Source organism: Vulpes vulpes, chromosome 1, assembly GCF_048418805.1.
Source record: "Vulpes vulpes isolate BD-2025 chromosome 1, VulVul3, whole genome shotgun sequence".
NCBI lineage: Eukaryota > Metazoa > Chordata > Mammalia > Carnivora > Canidae > Vulpes > Vulpes vulpes.
This window is the reverse complement of record NC_132780.1, coordinates 120,142,786-120,156,853: the sequence shown is the minus strand read 5'-3', so window position 1 is coordinate 120,156,853 and position 14,068 is coordinate 120,142,786. Positions and strand designations below refer to the sequence as shown.

At 41.5% G+C, this 14,068-nt stretch overlaps 1 protein-coding gene across 6 annotated transcripts in view; it reads left to right on the top strand.

The window, feature by feature from the left end:
• Positions 1 to 14,068, top strand: part of IGSF11 (immunoglobulin superfamily member 11) — a 123,738-nt gene that overhangs the window by 40,123 nt on the left and 69,547 nt on the right. For 2 of the 6 annotated variants that reach the window (XM_072724114.1, XM_025990104.2), the window contains exon 1: positions 2,942 to 3,051. The exons of the other annotated variants lie outside the window; for them this stretch is intronic. In XM_072724114.1, coding sequence (XP_072580215.1) covers positions 3,045 to 3,051 — 7 coding nt within the window. In that variant the 5' untranslated portion in view covers positions 2,942 to 3,044. Of the gene's footprint in view, positions 1 to 2,941; positions 3,052 to 14,068 lie in introns of those variants that run through there. 6 annotated transcript variants of the gene reach the window in all.

Below are 14,068 nucleotides of genomic sequence, written 5' to 3'. Positions count from 1 at the left end.
AGATTTTCTCTAGGGGGATATTTCAGGGCATTATTTCTTCTAGCCAAGAAACCCTCCTACCCTGCCTACCAGTACCATGCACACACACACAATCACTTAAAGCCCCCTCCCTCCCTTAAGAGATTCCCTAATCCATAGAATTCTCTGGATTGAAAATGAGTCTTGGTTTGATGCTTATTGAAGTAAGTACCTCTGGTCTGCTGTGGTTCTAACTAGGGGGTTCAGGAGACCCTAGAGTTGCTCTGGGGCCAGTAGTGAAAGCATTATTCTCCCCTTTTTATCTCTTATGGTGTCTAAAATATTGCTTTATATATAGAGTGTGCAAAATAAATGTGTTGGCTCTTACTCTTTTCTTCTCTCTCTATAGGTATAATATGTATGTGTGTGTGTGTGTGTGTGTACATATATACATGTTATTAAGGCCCAATATTATTCTAGAATTTCACTTTTACCCCAGATACCTCCCCTGTCTCTCAGCAGCAAGCTCATCATACTTCTATTTACTGAACTTTAACATTTTCATTCTCGAATTGCCCATTTCATCCTGATTTCTCTTCTCTCAGTGACCTGCTCATCATCCTTGGGCTTACTGTTCTCCCCCTTGTATAATCAGGCCACCTATTGAATTAATTGAACAGCCGTCTCATTGCAGATTCTAATCCATAAGGATAAGTAAGGAACATTATACGTTCTTACCTTTGAAACATTTCTCTAAGCCATTGTCTCTTGCCTATTTCCTGCGAAATAATGCAGGTTCTCTTCACTTCCCACCTGGATGATACCAGTATGTTCCTAACTGGTCTCTGCCCTTCCTTCTATTCTCTCTCCCTTCAAATCTGTGTCTAATGCCAGAAGAACTTGAATGGAAATATAAACACATCCTTCTCTGGATAATAAAAATGTTCAGTTGTTCCCTCCTGTGTTTTACGTAAAAAGCCCAAAGCCTCACCTGCAAAGTCATACAAGTCTCTTGCAATCTCTTTGTAGCTTTGTAGTTATTGTTTATAACTGTGCCTCAAAGTTCATGCACCAAACGTACCATCCACTTTTATGACCTCCAAGCTTTTGCAGATGCTCTTCCTTTGCCTAGGATGCCCTTCGCTTCTCACCACCTCTGGTTAACTCGCACTTATCCTTTGCAATCTAAAGGTTATCTCCTTTTAGGAGCCACCCTTTAATCTCACAGGCCATTTCTCTTCATCTGGCTCTTTTAGTAGGTATAGTATAGTATGTCATACCTGTGTTACATCACTTTATTGCTTTGCTTCTCAAACTATTTGTGGACGGTATTTTGTAAACAAAAAAGTAATAAAATGAAATACTAGAAAAATGAAATGTAAAAAACGACAAAGAATAGAGGCCTCGTTTTTTAAATTAATAGATTCAGCAGACCTAAAATTACTGTTAAATTGTTATAAAGGTTTCTAAATGTTTACTCTCAGTTTCTGAACTTGATATCTTCTTGTAGACCAGCAACAAACATTTCATGGGTTGGCGTTGGTCCATAGGCCACATTTTGAGTAGCACTGCTTTATAACATTTATCAAACAGTTTTATAATTTTTGCATGTAAGATATTTACTTTTCTCACTAGGCAGGGGCTATGTCTTATATATCTTAATCATCTTGTGTTTTCCTTGGTGTGGTCTCCTCACCACCCCTAAAATAGGCCTTAAAGTGTAGTGCATGACACAGTTGATTGGTACATTTCATTGAATTAAGTGTAGCACTGATGTCTTTAACTTACAGTCACAAACTGGCTTGCCTTTCGGTTTGCAAAGTAGCTTTGGTAGAGCTTTCCATTAGTTTATGTGGGTATCACGTTGAACTTCATGATGTCACAGAGCAGTACTGCTGGAGAAAGGGCTTGCAAACTGTCAAGTAGATGCATTTGTATTATAATATGCCTTAATTTTAGCCATCTCTTAAGGAATCTTGCATGCAAAACATCCCTGAAGGTCTTAGCACAAGTGATAAAATAGCGCTCAGCAGCGGGGAAGGGGGGAAGGAGTAAACTAGTTAACACCACTGAAGCAAGCTTTTAGCCAATAGTTGCTTTGAGGAGAATGTTTACTGCCAGTTACAAATGACATGCTTGTAATTTTTCTGGTTTTCCTGACATAGCACATGCATGCGAATGCCTTTCAGTCCTCCAGGTCTCCCCTCCTTGAGAAGATCCAGCCCTCGTCCCTCCCTTCATTCTTATTCATAGTTTATGAGTCAAAAATCTGCTCTTTTGAAGTTGTATTCATCCAGCCTTAGATGTCCAGAACCTGCCCCCCACCCCACCCCTAGATTTCTGCATGTTGGAAAAAACTGGAAACTTGAGTTCCAGCCCAGGCTTTGCTACTGACCACAGGGCTCTGGAGAAGTCACATTCTTTTTATAATTTGAGTCTTCCTTTGAAAATCCAGATTAGATTATTTCTAGGGTAGGTTTTTTTTTTTTTTTTTTTTAACTCTTTTCTCTGGTTCTTATGGGGATTCATGTTTGCTTTTAGCCTTTTAACTCTTGACGGGCAACCTTCATATACTATAATATATTGAGATTCTCCTTGCTTCCCCCACGCCCCCAGGATACTGTAGCCTCCTCAAAGACACCTTATTCATCTTTGTGTTAGCTGCTCTTGGTCCAGAGTCTCAATTCATGCCCTATTAATGTTGGGTGACGTATGAAGCTGAACTCTGTCCTTTGTTTTTGCTTCAGAGTGCTGTTTAGCGGTTTGCCTACCAGGGGAGAACTTGCACTGGTTGCATATTTGATACCTAATTAATATGTTACAGGACTGTTTGAAGTTGTTAAAGTCATAAAGCCATGAGAGTAATGGGGATCAGTCACATGCATGTGTGAAACAGATGAGAATTGTGGTTATTCATTCATTGTTCTCCTCAGGAAGTTCTCATTGATTATTAGCTTGATGAGGGATCTGACTTGGTATTCCTCTGTCTGGGTCTTCTTGGCCTCTGGCAGTGGGAGAAAGATGTGAATTCTTTGCACACATTCTGTCCAGCCCAGCAAGGCAGCCTGCCAAGCGTCTCGAGTCACATGCCTAGTGAGTTGCTGTTATATTTTTTTCTTCCTTGTCTTTTTCAAGGCTCTTGTTGTTGGGATCTCTGCCTCATGTCCCTGGATTGTAGCCTCTTTTAGTTCTCCCTGTGGTGAGCTACAAATGTTGTTTAGTAGCAGTTGCAGTCTTTTCCAGGGGCTGCTGTTACCTCTACTGAGTAGGCCAAGCATATTTTATGACACTGCACTACCAGGCAGGTCTTGGAGAAGTGGGGCCACCAGACTCGTTCTGGTCTTTGCTTGGAGCCAGAACCTACACACATTGAGCCCCTGTTCCTTAGCCTGTGCCAGAATGGGCCCATCCTAGGGTGTGGGTGGGGTGGGAACCCTGTGAGAGGCAGCTCCTCCTCACCCATTTGCTGAGGGAGAGAAATCCTCACCCTCTGAAATGATCCATGAACTATGAACCCCCACATTTAGCTTTTCTTGTCAGGCATTCCATGGTGCATTCTGTTTGCGGAGCTGAGCCTCGAGCCTCAGTGATAGCTCTCGTAGGCCAACGTGCAGGCACCATGAGGAAGGTTAGTACTTTGAGTTGTCCTTGTAATGGCGGCATTGGATTAAACTTGAGCGTCTACACGTTTTCCTAGTCCATGTGTTTGTGAGATGGTTCTCAAGGGTTAGAAGTTTAGTGGATGGATATCTAGTGGAATGAACTAATTAGTACCTAAGTTTATTGAACCACCGACCTTAATGTTCCTTACCACAATGTTCAGAATAACAGCCATGGTCTTAGAATGACCCCATTACTTAGACTCACCTATTCTGCTGAGAAATGTGCAGAAAAGAGAAAACTGTGAGACTGGAGAATTTAGAAGATTTCCTCTTTTTTTTCTTTTTCTTTTCTTTTCATTTCTTTTTTTTTCTTTTTTTCTTTTTTTTACTTTTTGCATTTCTTTTCTTTCCATTGAATTTCTCTGTTCTTTCTCATATGGGGAGGAGCAATATTGAGTTGACATGAAACCTGTATTTCAATATTGACCCCTCCACTTTCGAGCTGTGTCAACTTGGGAGAGTTTATTGTCTTCTCTGTACAAACAGGATACTGCCTCTGCTCACCTTACATGGCAGTTTTAAACATTAAATATCACATGAACGTTTATATGTGGCATGATGTGCTGCTGACCTGGGGAGGACTTCAGTAAAGGCTCCTTTCCATTCCTGTTACATTGAGCATATAAAATATTCCTTACTGTAAATCCCTCACTTGTATTGTATTGCAAAGTAGGAGAAATTGAGTCACTTACTGAAAAAAATTTAGTTCAGTGAACATTTCTTGTGTATTGGAGGCGAATGCAGCTTCCTTGAGGTATTGGTGAGCTAGTGAGTAAACAGGTGCTCAGGCAGGCCTTCTGTAGGGTGGGCTAGGCCCCGTGGAGGGATGGCCATTTGTCATGCAAATACAGAAGGAAGAAGCCAGAGGAGTCAGAGTTCCAGAGGGAATGGATTTTTTAACTGCGGCTGGCTGAAGAGGGGAAGGATGCTCCAGGCCCAGTGGACTGCAGGAAGAAAGGCAGAGTGTGTCAAGTGGCCCAGGGAGTGCACCTGGGATTGCAGGCTTGCCTAGTTGAAGCAACTGTGTGACAGTACCCGTGGGGGAAGGAGAGGCTGTGAATGGCAGCTCGTGGAAGGACTTTGTGTTCCTGCTCCGAAACCTGGTTTATCCCTTAGAGGAGAAGTGAGGTCCATTCACCCCAAGGGTCTATTCTTGGGTGGAGCAGAAGCACATTCGCATTTTGGAAGTGTCCTCTGAGGGTCGGCTGTGCACAGAACGTATGGGCGGGGGATGAGATGAGAGGGACAGGTGCAGGTGTTCAGAGGAGAGATGGTAAGGGCCAGAACAAGGACAGCAAGTGGCAGAAGAGACAGAGAGGCCACCAACCGAGTGCTACTTAGGAGGTAAAATTCCTCTGTCTTACAGGATGACAAAAATGTCCTGGTGAATCTCTAGGTTCTTGTCTTGGATTCATTGGAATGGAGAATAAAGGAAGAAGATCCAGTTTTGGGAAAAGATGACAAAACCAGTTTTGGGTAAATTGAATTTGTTCTGCTTGAGGAATGTGACCAAGGGGAGGAAAACCAGCAAGCCATTCAATATATGGGTCTAGGGTTTAAAGGAGGTCAGAGCCAGAAATGTAGGTTTTCATATTAATCTTTATAATAATAATGTAGGAAACAAAAAGTAAAGTAGTCCTTTTGTCCATGCATTGTGACAGAGGGACAGAAATTCATAACACATGTTATTAAAAATGTCTGGTAGATCTCCTACCCCCCCCATCTCCATTCTTTCCTAAATAGAGATAGAATGTTGTTATCTCCCTTTTTTCTCTCAATTCCCATAGTGCCTTTTAGTTTGAAATACTGCTTTGAAATTAAATAAGGTTGAATTTTGAAGGGTCTTACATTTTAATGTGATACTTTACATAACTCCAAGCTGCATTTTAATGTAGCTCAGCATCTCTTCTGATACCTCTGGGAGTGCTTCAGAGTAATTTATTATTATTATCATCATTATTATTGTTATTTTATCATTAGCTCTCAGACAAAAGTTTAGAGAAAATTATTGGAAAAATCAGGATGTGTTCCCTGGGCTGTAAGAGGGATAAATGTAAATGTCTCAAGCACAGTGGTTTTTTTTGTCTTTTCACTTGGCACACCTGCCTTCTCTCCCCTGGAGGCTCCACAGTTTTAGATCAGAATCAAGTTGGTACTGAGTGACAGTATTCAGATAAAGTTCTTGAAGCTCAGAATTTGTTTAGATAATCTTCTGTGCCATCACCTTTCCCACTTACCATTCCTTTACCTTTTCTCAGCAAGGAGGACAGACTTCATCTTATTTCACAGGATCTTAGGAAACCACATTCTTGGATATTCTCATTCTGTTCCTTTGTGATCGATACATATTTTCCTTAATTATTCTCATGTCAATATTGAGTTTTATGGTAATCTGTCCCTTCCTATCCTCTTCCATTTAAATATATGTAGAAAATCAATGATTCTCTTCCGGCTTCCTTGAAATTGTAAATTTGTTTTTTATTTTCCTCCCTTCCTCCTTCCCTCCTATCCATAAAGGTAGATAATATTCCCGGTCCATTTACAATCCCCTCAGAAATGTACCTGTTAAACCCGTATATTGGTCTAGCCACATGACCAACTGCCCTTTCCATAAGAGATTTTTGTACTGGGAAAAGTTTCCTGTCTCATACAGCTCATTTCATTATCAGAAGGCCTCCTTTATGTAACAAGGTGATATTGTGATACATTAACCAGTGTGCTTTCTGTTCCTGGTATTTCCTTGCTGCCCTCTGACAGTTTTACTTTTTCTGGTTATCAGAGGAGGAGACACCTCAGCAGAATGCAGAGAAGAGGCAAGCGTGTCTAGTTTTCGAATTTCAGAAATCACAAAATCTGGGTGTGTCTATAAAGCTAAATTTGGAAAAGTTAGGGGAAAAAAAGGTTTTGTAGACTAGTTGAGGAAGGTGAGTCCCATAGGCAGTTGAGGAAGTATAGGTGTTGGCATTATGTTTGAAAGAAGACTTTAGGAGGGTTTGATGAGTTCTAGAGCTAAGTGGACTTCTACCTGAAACATCAGTGCAGAAATGCAAGGAGCAGGTTTCTGCCTTTTAGTTAAATGCGGGTCACAAACAAAATTAAGTTTAGTCACAGAAAAATAAAAAGAACAAAGTTACATTCCTTGCTTATGTGATTTGTAGACTGAGATCCTATTCATCGTCTCTGTACGGTATTGAATACAGTAGAAGATTGCTTGGGTTTGGATGCCAGTTGGATGGGGGTCGCAGTCCTGGCTCAGCCTAACATCCTAGCCAGGCTACTTAATCTCTCTGTGTCTCCTATTTATGTACCTGGAGTTAACAACACCCACCTGTGGAGTGCTTAGATGGAGATGTATATACGGGATCTAGACCAGTGCCATAAGCGCTCAAAAATACTCTCCTTCACTTTATTTTTTTCTCTCAGTACTACCTTTTATTTTGCTTTCTCAAGGCTTACAGAATATATCTAAATACTTCTTTCATGCGCTATCCCTACAGGTATTTGAAGACCAATATCCTCAACAGTGCCTAGCACTGTGTCTTGCGTATTTGAGAAGTGGTATCTCCTAGTGAGTTCTGGAGCACATTGCTGACTCCCCACTAGGTCACTTAGTAGCTTGGGTAGGTTCTTTAACTTCTTTGGACCTTGATTTCCTCATTTGTAAAATGGGATAGTAACAGCTATCTTAATGGTGGTGGTTGATACTAAAGATATTAGTACATATAAAGACTTCGACGTGCATGGCAGTTAATTAGGTATGTAGCACGCACCTCGATTGACAGAGACAGCGCTACTTATTCACCCAGTTCTGTTTTCTTTTTCTCGTTAGAGCCAGACCAGAGCTGCATTCTTTGCAGTTAGGCTGGGGCCATCCATGCATGTATTCTAACCAATAGACTTTAAGAGATGGTGATAGGATCTGGGTTGTGGACATGCATTTGGTGAGATGAGGGACTCATGAGATGATACAAGACTGGATCCCTTGAGTCACTGGTGGAAGAGAGCTTCTGGGCCATCGAGGATGTTATGTGAGCATGAAATAGATGTTGTATAAAGCTGCTGTTTCAGTGGTGATTTGCTATGGAAGCATAATGTAGCCTGTGTGGATTAATATAGTATGGCTATTAATATTATTGCTTAGACGAACACCAAGTGGAAGACACTGTTGAGTGGTCAATTTTAGCAGAGGCCTTTTATTTTTTTAAATATTTTTAAATTTTTATTTATTCATGAGAAACACACAGAGAGAGGCGGAGATGTAGGCAGAGGGAGAAGCAGACTCCCTGCAGGGATCCCGATAAGGGACTTGATCCTAGGACCCTGGGATCAGGCCCTGAGCCGAAGGGAGATGCTCAGCCACTGGGCCACCCCAATGTCCCTAGCACAGGTCTTTTTCTTTTTAATGAAGATAGAAGAGGGGATTTTATTAAGGAAACAAACAAGGTTAGGACAGGGACATTAATTTTTCTTTTTGAAAGGACTTTCGTGTACATTCATGTTGGGGTGGTACAATTCTTAACCCTTCTTTTTCTTGCGCCATACCTTATAAAAGAAATTTATTTGTTTTAAACCTTCTTGTATCTTGTTGAACTTCAAGCAGGTGTGTATTCTGGAATGGTAATTAATAATTTTATTAGTGAATGAATCACATGGAGGCTGAGGATAAAATGTGGCCATCCATAAACAGGGAGAAGTGATCCTTGAGGTGAAGCCTGTGGAGTGACAAAGTGTTGCCAGCCAGTATTCTGATAGTTTCTCTGCTTCCTGGGCATGCCACACAAAATAGTAAATGGATTTGATTTTTGGAACGAGCTTTCAAGTATCTTTAAATACTTTCCACAAGAAAATAATGCTTCTCAAAATGCTTTCTGTATCATTTTCCTTCATGTATTTCTCAAATTAAGTTATTGAGAAGATGGGCAAAGAAATGATCGAATAAAGTGTAAGAAAAATACAAGTGAGGTATTAAGGTGACTTACTTAGAGGTCTAAGCAGAACAACTTCATTTATTAATAGAAATTGATATGTGAAAAAATTATTTGACCCGTGGCATTACTGGGTCAGTGTTCGCATATCGCATATGTTCACTTTATGTTACCATAATGTCTACTTTTGAGAAAATAAGAACATGCAAACAAATGTTCCCTAAACTTAAAAAAAAAAAAAAAAGGTACAGTGATGCATTGGAGTAGCTGATAAAATTCAGTGACTTTTTTTTTCTAGAGGAATAGTATTTTCTGATCCTGACATTAGAGTGTTCCATTGTGGGGGGAAGAAAGCATAGAGCCTCCTATGATTTGGGATTTTCCTGCCTCTCCTGGACCACTGTGGAGTGCCATGGCTGTAGGAGCACTGATGCACATTAATAATCTGGATCGAGCTGATATTAGAACTGAAGGGAGAGGCATATCACTTCGGGGAAAGGAGGTGGCCTAGATCCAGTTTTCAGAATACACTCTACCTTCAGGCGGGAACGAAGAGTTTGAGTCTATCTCTTGTCTCACTAAGAGGCAGAACTTTTGTTCTTTTTTTCTTGCACTCCGTTTCTGTCCTGGCACAGGGGCTTTACTGGAACCCCCGGATCATGGCCCCAGTGGTGGATGCTCCTTGTCGAGCCCTGGCGGTTTGGTGGTGGTGGTGATTTCCAGGGTCATGACTTAAGGGATTTCCTGAGCACAAGATCCTATCTGATGGTATTAGTAGTCACCTGAGGGGTTTGAAAGGACAGCCCCAAGGGTTGGGCCAGCTGTTACCATTAGCCAGAAGACAGAAGTCGGGGAAAACAAACTTAATTTTCAGGGCAAGACTCTGACTTTTTGTTGTTAGGCCCCAAATTAAAGACACCCCCGCCCCATTCGTTATTTGATGGAATACATCTTTGAGATCATGGAGCAGGTTTGTGGAAGTGTATGATTTATTATATGAACATTGACAAAAATTTTCCATAAGTACCTCTTTTGTTCAGCAGGGGTACAAATTTATCCCTGTTATCTCTACTAATAGAAACCAATATGAAATGAACAAATTTTGTTTTCAAGGAAGGATACTATTGGAGAAAATAGAAAAGTGGGATAACATTTTTTAAAACACATATTTGGCTTTGTGAACAAAATAATTTTTTTCCCCCGGCAAACTTCCTTCAATAAGAGAGAGAGAGGAGCTTTTCTTCTCTGTCACATTTAATCTGTAGCCATCTGCTGCTGTATCTCATTATGTTCTTCATGTAATTAGAGCAATTAGGATGAAGCTTGCACTATATATTGGTCTTGGAATGAGTGTTGAGCTATTTGCAGGCTTATTTTGAAAGACTGGAGATTAATGGCCTAATCTTTTAGGTAAACTGATGGAAAATGAGGAATGTTTAAGCTAGTAAAAGAATAAGGGCAATTTTTTTCTCTTTATCTGTAATGTTGCCTTCTTATCACCATGGTAACTAGGTATCTCGACAAATAAATTTTTAATAAGATTAACTCAAAAGATGATAGAAAAGAAAAGATTGTAGAAGAAAGAGAGGAGATGGGCTGTGTGGTGTGGGGATTGTGGTGAAAAGCTCTCTGTAGATTTACGACACTGAGCTGGATGGAATTCCAGGAGGGAGTCTCGGAGGAAAGGAGTAAGGAGAAGGAAGAGAGACAGCATTCATCATCAAAGATGTGCAAAACTCTCTTTTGGGAAGCCAGTCCCATGATTGTGGTTTGAACGCTGAAGAAGTGCTAACCACTGTGAGATCCTTCGGCTCGGAATCAGCACCTCTCCACACACCCACTAGGATTAGTGTGCATTCCACATCCTGGAAGGGGCTTCTTGTAAGGGATGACAGTTTTTCCTTGCTACTCTGTCTCCTTCTCTGCCTTTTTTTTTTTTTTTTTTTTTTTACGATTTTATTTATTTATACAGAGAGAGAGAGAAGCAGGCCCCATGCAGGGAGCCTGATGTGGGACTCGATCCTGGGACTCCAGGATCAGGCCCTGGGCCGAAGGCAGACGCTGAGCCACCCAGGGATCTCCTGCCTTCTTTATCTTCGTTGCAATTGCCAACACATTAGTAACAATTAATAGTACATTAGTAGTGTTATTCTTATTAATAACATATTGACAGTAACTCAACTATCACACTGTTTTCCCACTGAATCTTTCCTAAGTCATTATTCACTCCAATTCAGTATCCGTTGGCCACCAAATACATTTTTGTGGAGTATCCCTTCATCTTTGTCTCCTTTTTATTCAGGTGCTTTTATTAAAGCTCTGTATTGTCCACAATGCCAGACTCCTTATCCTGTACCTGTGTTATCACCCATAGCTCTTCTGCTTGCACCCCGTTCCCAGCTAGTGTAGTGTCTTCCCTGAATCAAAAAAAACTTTTTTTTTAAAAGATTTTATTTATTTACTCATGAGAGAGACACAGAGGCAGAGAGAGAAGCAGGCTCCCTGTAGGAAGCCTAATGCAGGACTCGATCCCAGGACCCTGGGATCACAACCCGAGCCGAAGGCAGACACTCAACCATTGAGCCACCCAGGTGCCCCTCAAAAATGTTTCATGTTCTTCTCTTCTGTTGCTTCACCGCACATGCCATTACTGGCATGTAGACCTGGAAGAGACTTTAGGGTTCAAGGTGACCCATCTTGTTTTGGATTTCAGGTAGGTGTAGCACTGGGTTTTGGGGGACTTAGGCAAGTCAGCGTAAAGGAATGAGTTGGGTCTTGATTTCATTTCTTCTTTAAGTCTGCAGTCAGAGTTCTGGTATTACTGAATTCTGTGCACAGGCAGTTGACCGAGAAAGCCATTTTCTCCAGTTTTGAGGGGATTTATCCTGGATGCATTGAATGTGTTTAGCTTCTGGGTCTGTGCCCAGTGGGTATGCATGGAACAGTTAATTCTAGGGGCTGTCCATGCTCTACTCTATTTAGACCAGGACTCATTTATGTGTGCCAGGCCACTGCTGAGCTTGGCACATGCTGGTGGGCAGGAGAGGCCTGCTTGCCTCTGTGCATATGACAAGTTCTGCTCCTGCTGGGTGGGGCATATGCCAGAGTGAGAGATCCTGCATGAGAGAGCCGCAGAGAGAACAAAACACTGGGAATGGGGGCCGGAGAACGAGAGAGAGTAAGAGCCGAAAGCAAAGGAGGTATTGACAATAGAGGGAATAGGTATGCACATTCTTGATGGAAATGGCCGGAGAGATGTCTTGTGATGTCTTTCCCAGTGCAGTGCATCTTTATCTAGGTCCTAGCATCACCTGGAGGTCACTGACTTCAATCTTTCATTCATTTATGGCATGACATGCCTTATCCCAACTCTGCTTAAAGAAGGTGTAGATTCTTTATTAAAGGTGTCTATATTTTAGTTCTCCAGGGGCTACTGAACTCTTTAATTTGCTTTTAGTTTATGACAGTGAGACCCTGGTCTACATGACTGAAACTGTTCCATTTGTCCTTGAATTATAAGCCCCCACCCCCCACCAAGCATTCAGCTATAACCTTTATAAATCCAGTGCTGGCATCTGCCCAGAGTGAGTAGGGTATAACTTTCCCATACTTTATGTTTCAGGCACATGGATTCTGTTGCTTCAAAATGTCAGGTTTACAGGGTGTCAGGATTTGCACAGACTGTGCATGTACCCATCAACAACTATTTATTGAAAAGTATTTCATCTAAAAAATGTGAGATTTCTTGCCTTCATAGAGCCTCCATTTTAGCAGGGAGAGACAGACAATAAACATTGAGCATAATGTATATAATATATAGCATGTTAGGTGATACATACTTTGGGAAACAAAAGCCTGAGAATGGTGAGGAAGTGACTTGAAAATATGTGAATGGGACTATAGTTTAATATTTTCCATTTGACCACATATAAGCCTCATACTTAATTAAGCACATATAATTTGAAGAGATTGTGCCTTTTCATGTTTTTTTTTTTTCTTTTTTCTTTTTTAGATTATAGAACCCTGAGGAGTCAGGCATTCGGATCCTTGTTTCTAATCTTAGAGGAATAATTGGCCATTTGGTTCTGGATGTTTGGGGCTGGAGATGAGGATAGGAATAAACTGAAAAACCTCCAGTGTGAATCAAAACTTAGAAGAAGCTCCACACTGAGTTCCCCCCTTTCTGTTCTCATGGACTTGGGATTTTGTCCTTAAAGATAGAAATGCATCTTGTAATATTTATCTTCAGTGTACAACAATAATAATTTGAGTTTTAGGTGGTATTGATTAAATCTTATTGAATACATTTAAATGCTACTTGCAGAACATGTTATTTTAAACATGCCATTCTTCACTTTTTATCTATACACGAAATGTTCACTTGCCAGGGAAGACTTCAAAAGGTGGTAAGTGGAGAAAGGGTAGATTTCTTCCTTCATCTACCAGCTATACTTTCACATCTGTTACTTTACTTTATTCTTTCAGTCACTTCTTTTTTAGGATAATCAGTGTTTTTGAAGTGAGGAAATACATCTCAGAATCAAGATCAAACAACACAGCCCGACACAATTCTGGATTTTTTGATGTTCTGTCTTTCATGTGTACACGTAAACCTTAAATGTTTTCCTTTGGGTAGTTATTTCCCGTTACTGAAGTTTCGCTCCCTGAAGGTTGCTAATCTGGCGGACACTGACCTACTAATTTATAAGGTGAAGCCCTCTCTCTGCTCTTTTTCCCCCACCAACACAGCATGCCCCGAGCTTACTGTATACTCTAGTCGTCCCAGGGCTTTTTTGCCCTTTAATACTGTGATGGGCTCCTACTTCTATTTCTTCTGGTTATCATCTGGGCACGGAGTTAGTAAGGGAACAGTAGGTAAGTGTCAGTCTCTGCTGCAGAGGTAACTTAGGGGCAGCAAGGAGGTGCCTGTGTGCCAAGAGGGCATGCACGTAGCCCAGAGAGAGCCAGACTTGCAGGAGGCTTGTGGAGGAAGCAGCAAGCCCGGGGAGGGATCTGGGGGGCCTAAGGGTGGAAGAGCTTCAGATGTTTGCAGGGATAAATGACCCCCTACCTGTCCTGTTCCCACACTCCCCAAACCTAATGTTTCATAATCCTCTGGAACTTAGATGTAACCCTTGAGAAAGAGGAAACCAGACCTTGATTGAGGCTACCTTGAACTGCTGACTGTAATTTAGTTTCTACCATTAAGTAGAAACATTTCCTTAAAATGGAAATGACATTCAGTCGTACAGAAGGAAACTGCAGCTTCTTCTACACCCAAGTTTGGGCTTTGCCAGAGTTCCCGAGGGCTTAGTTCCTTCCCAGTGTTTTGCTCTGATCTGGCTGCTTCTGGTGGAGGCATCTACCGTGGCACTCTCGGATACACGACCTGGATATCCAGATTCTTTGTGGTCTGGCTCTGCCCCATTGTGTCCCCACCCCGGTCTCCCAACTGGAACCTGTCACCCGGGAAGGCCAGTCTCCTCATCAGCCTTCTGGCTGCCAGGTGCCTTCAGCTTCCTA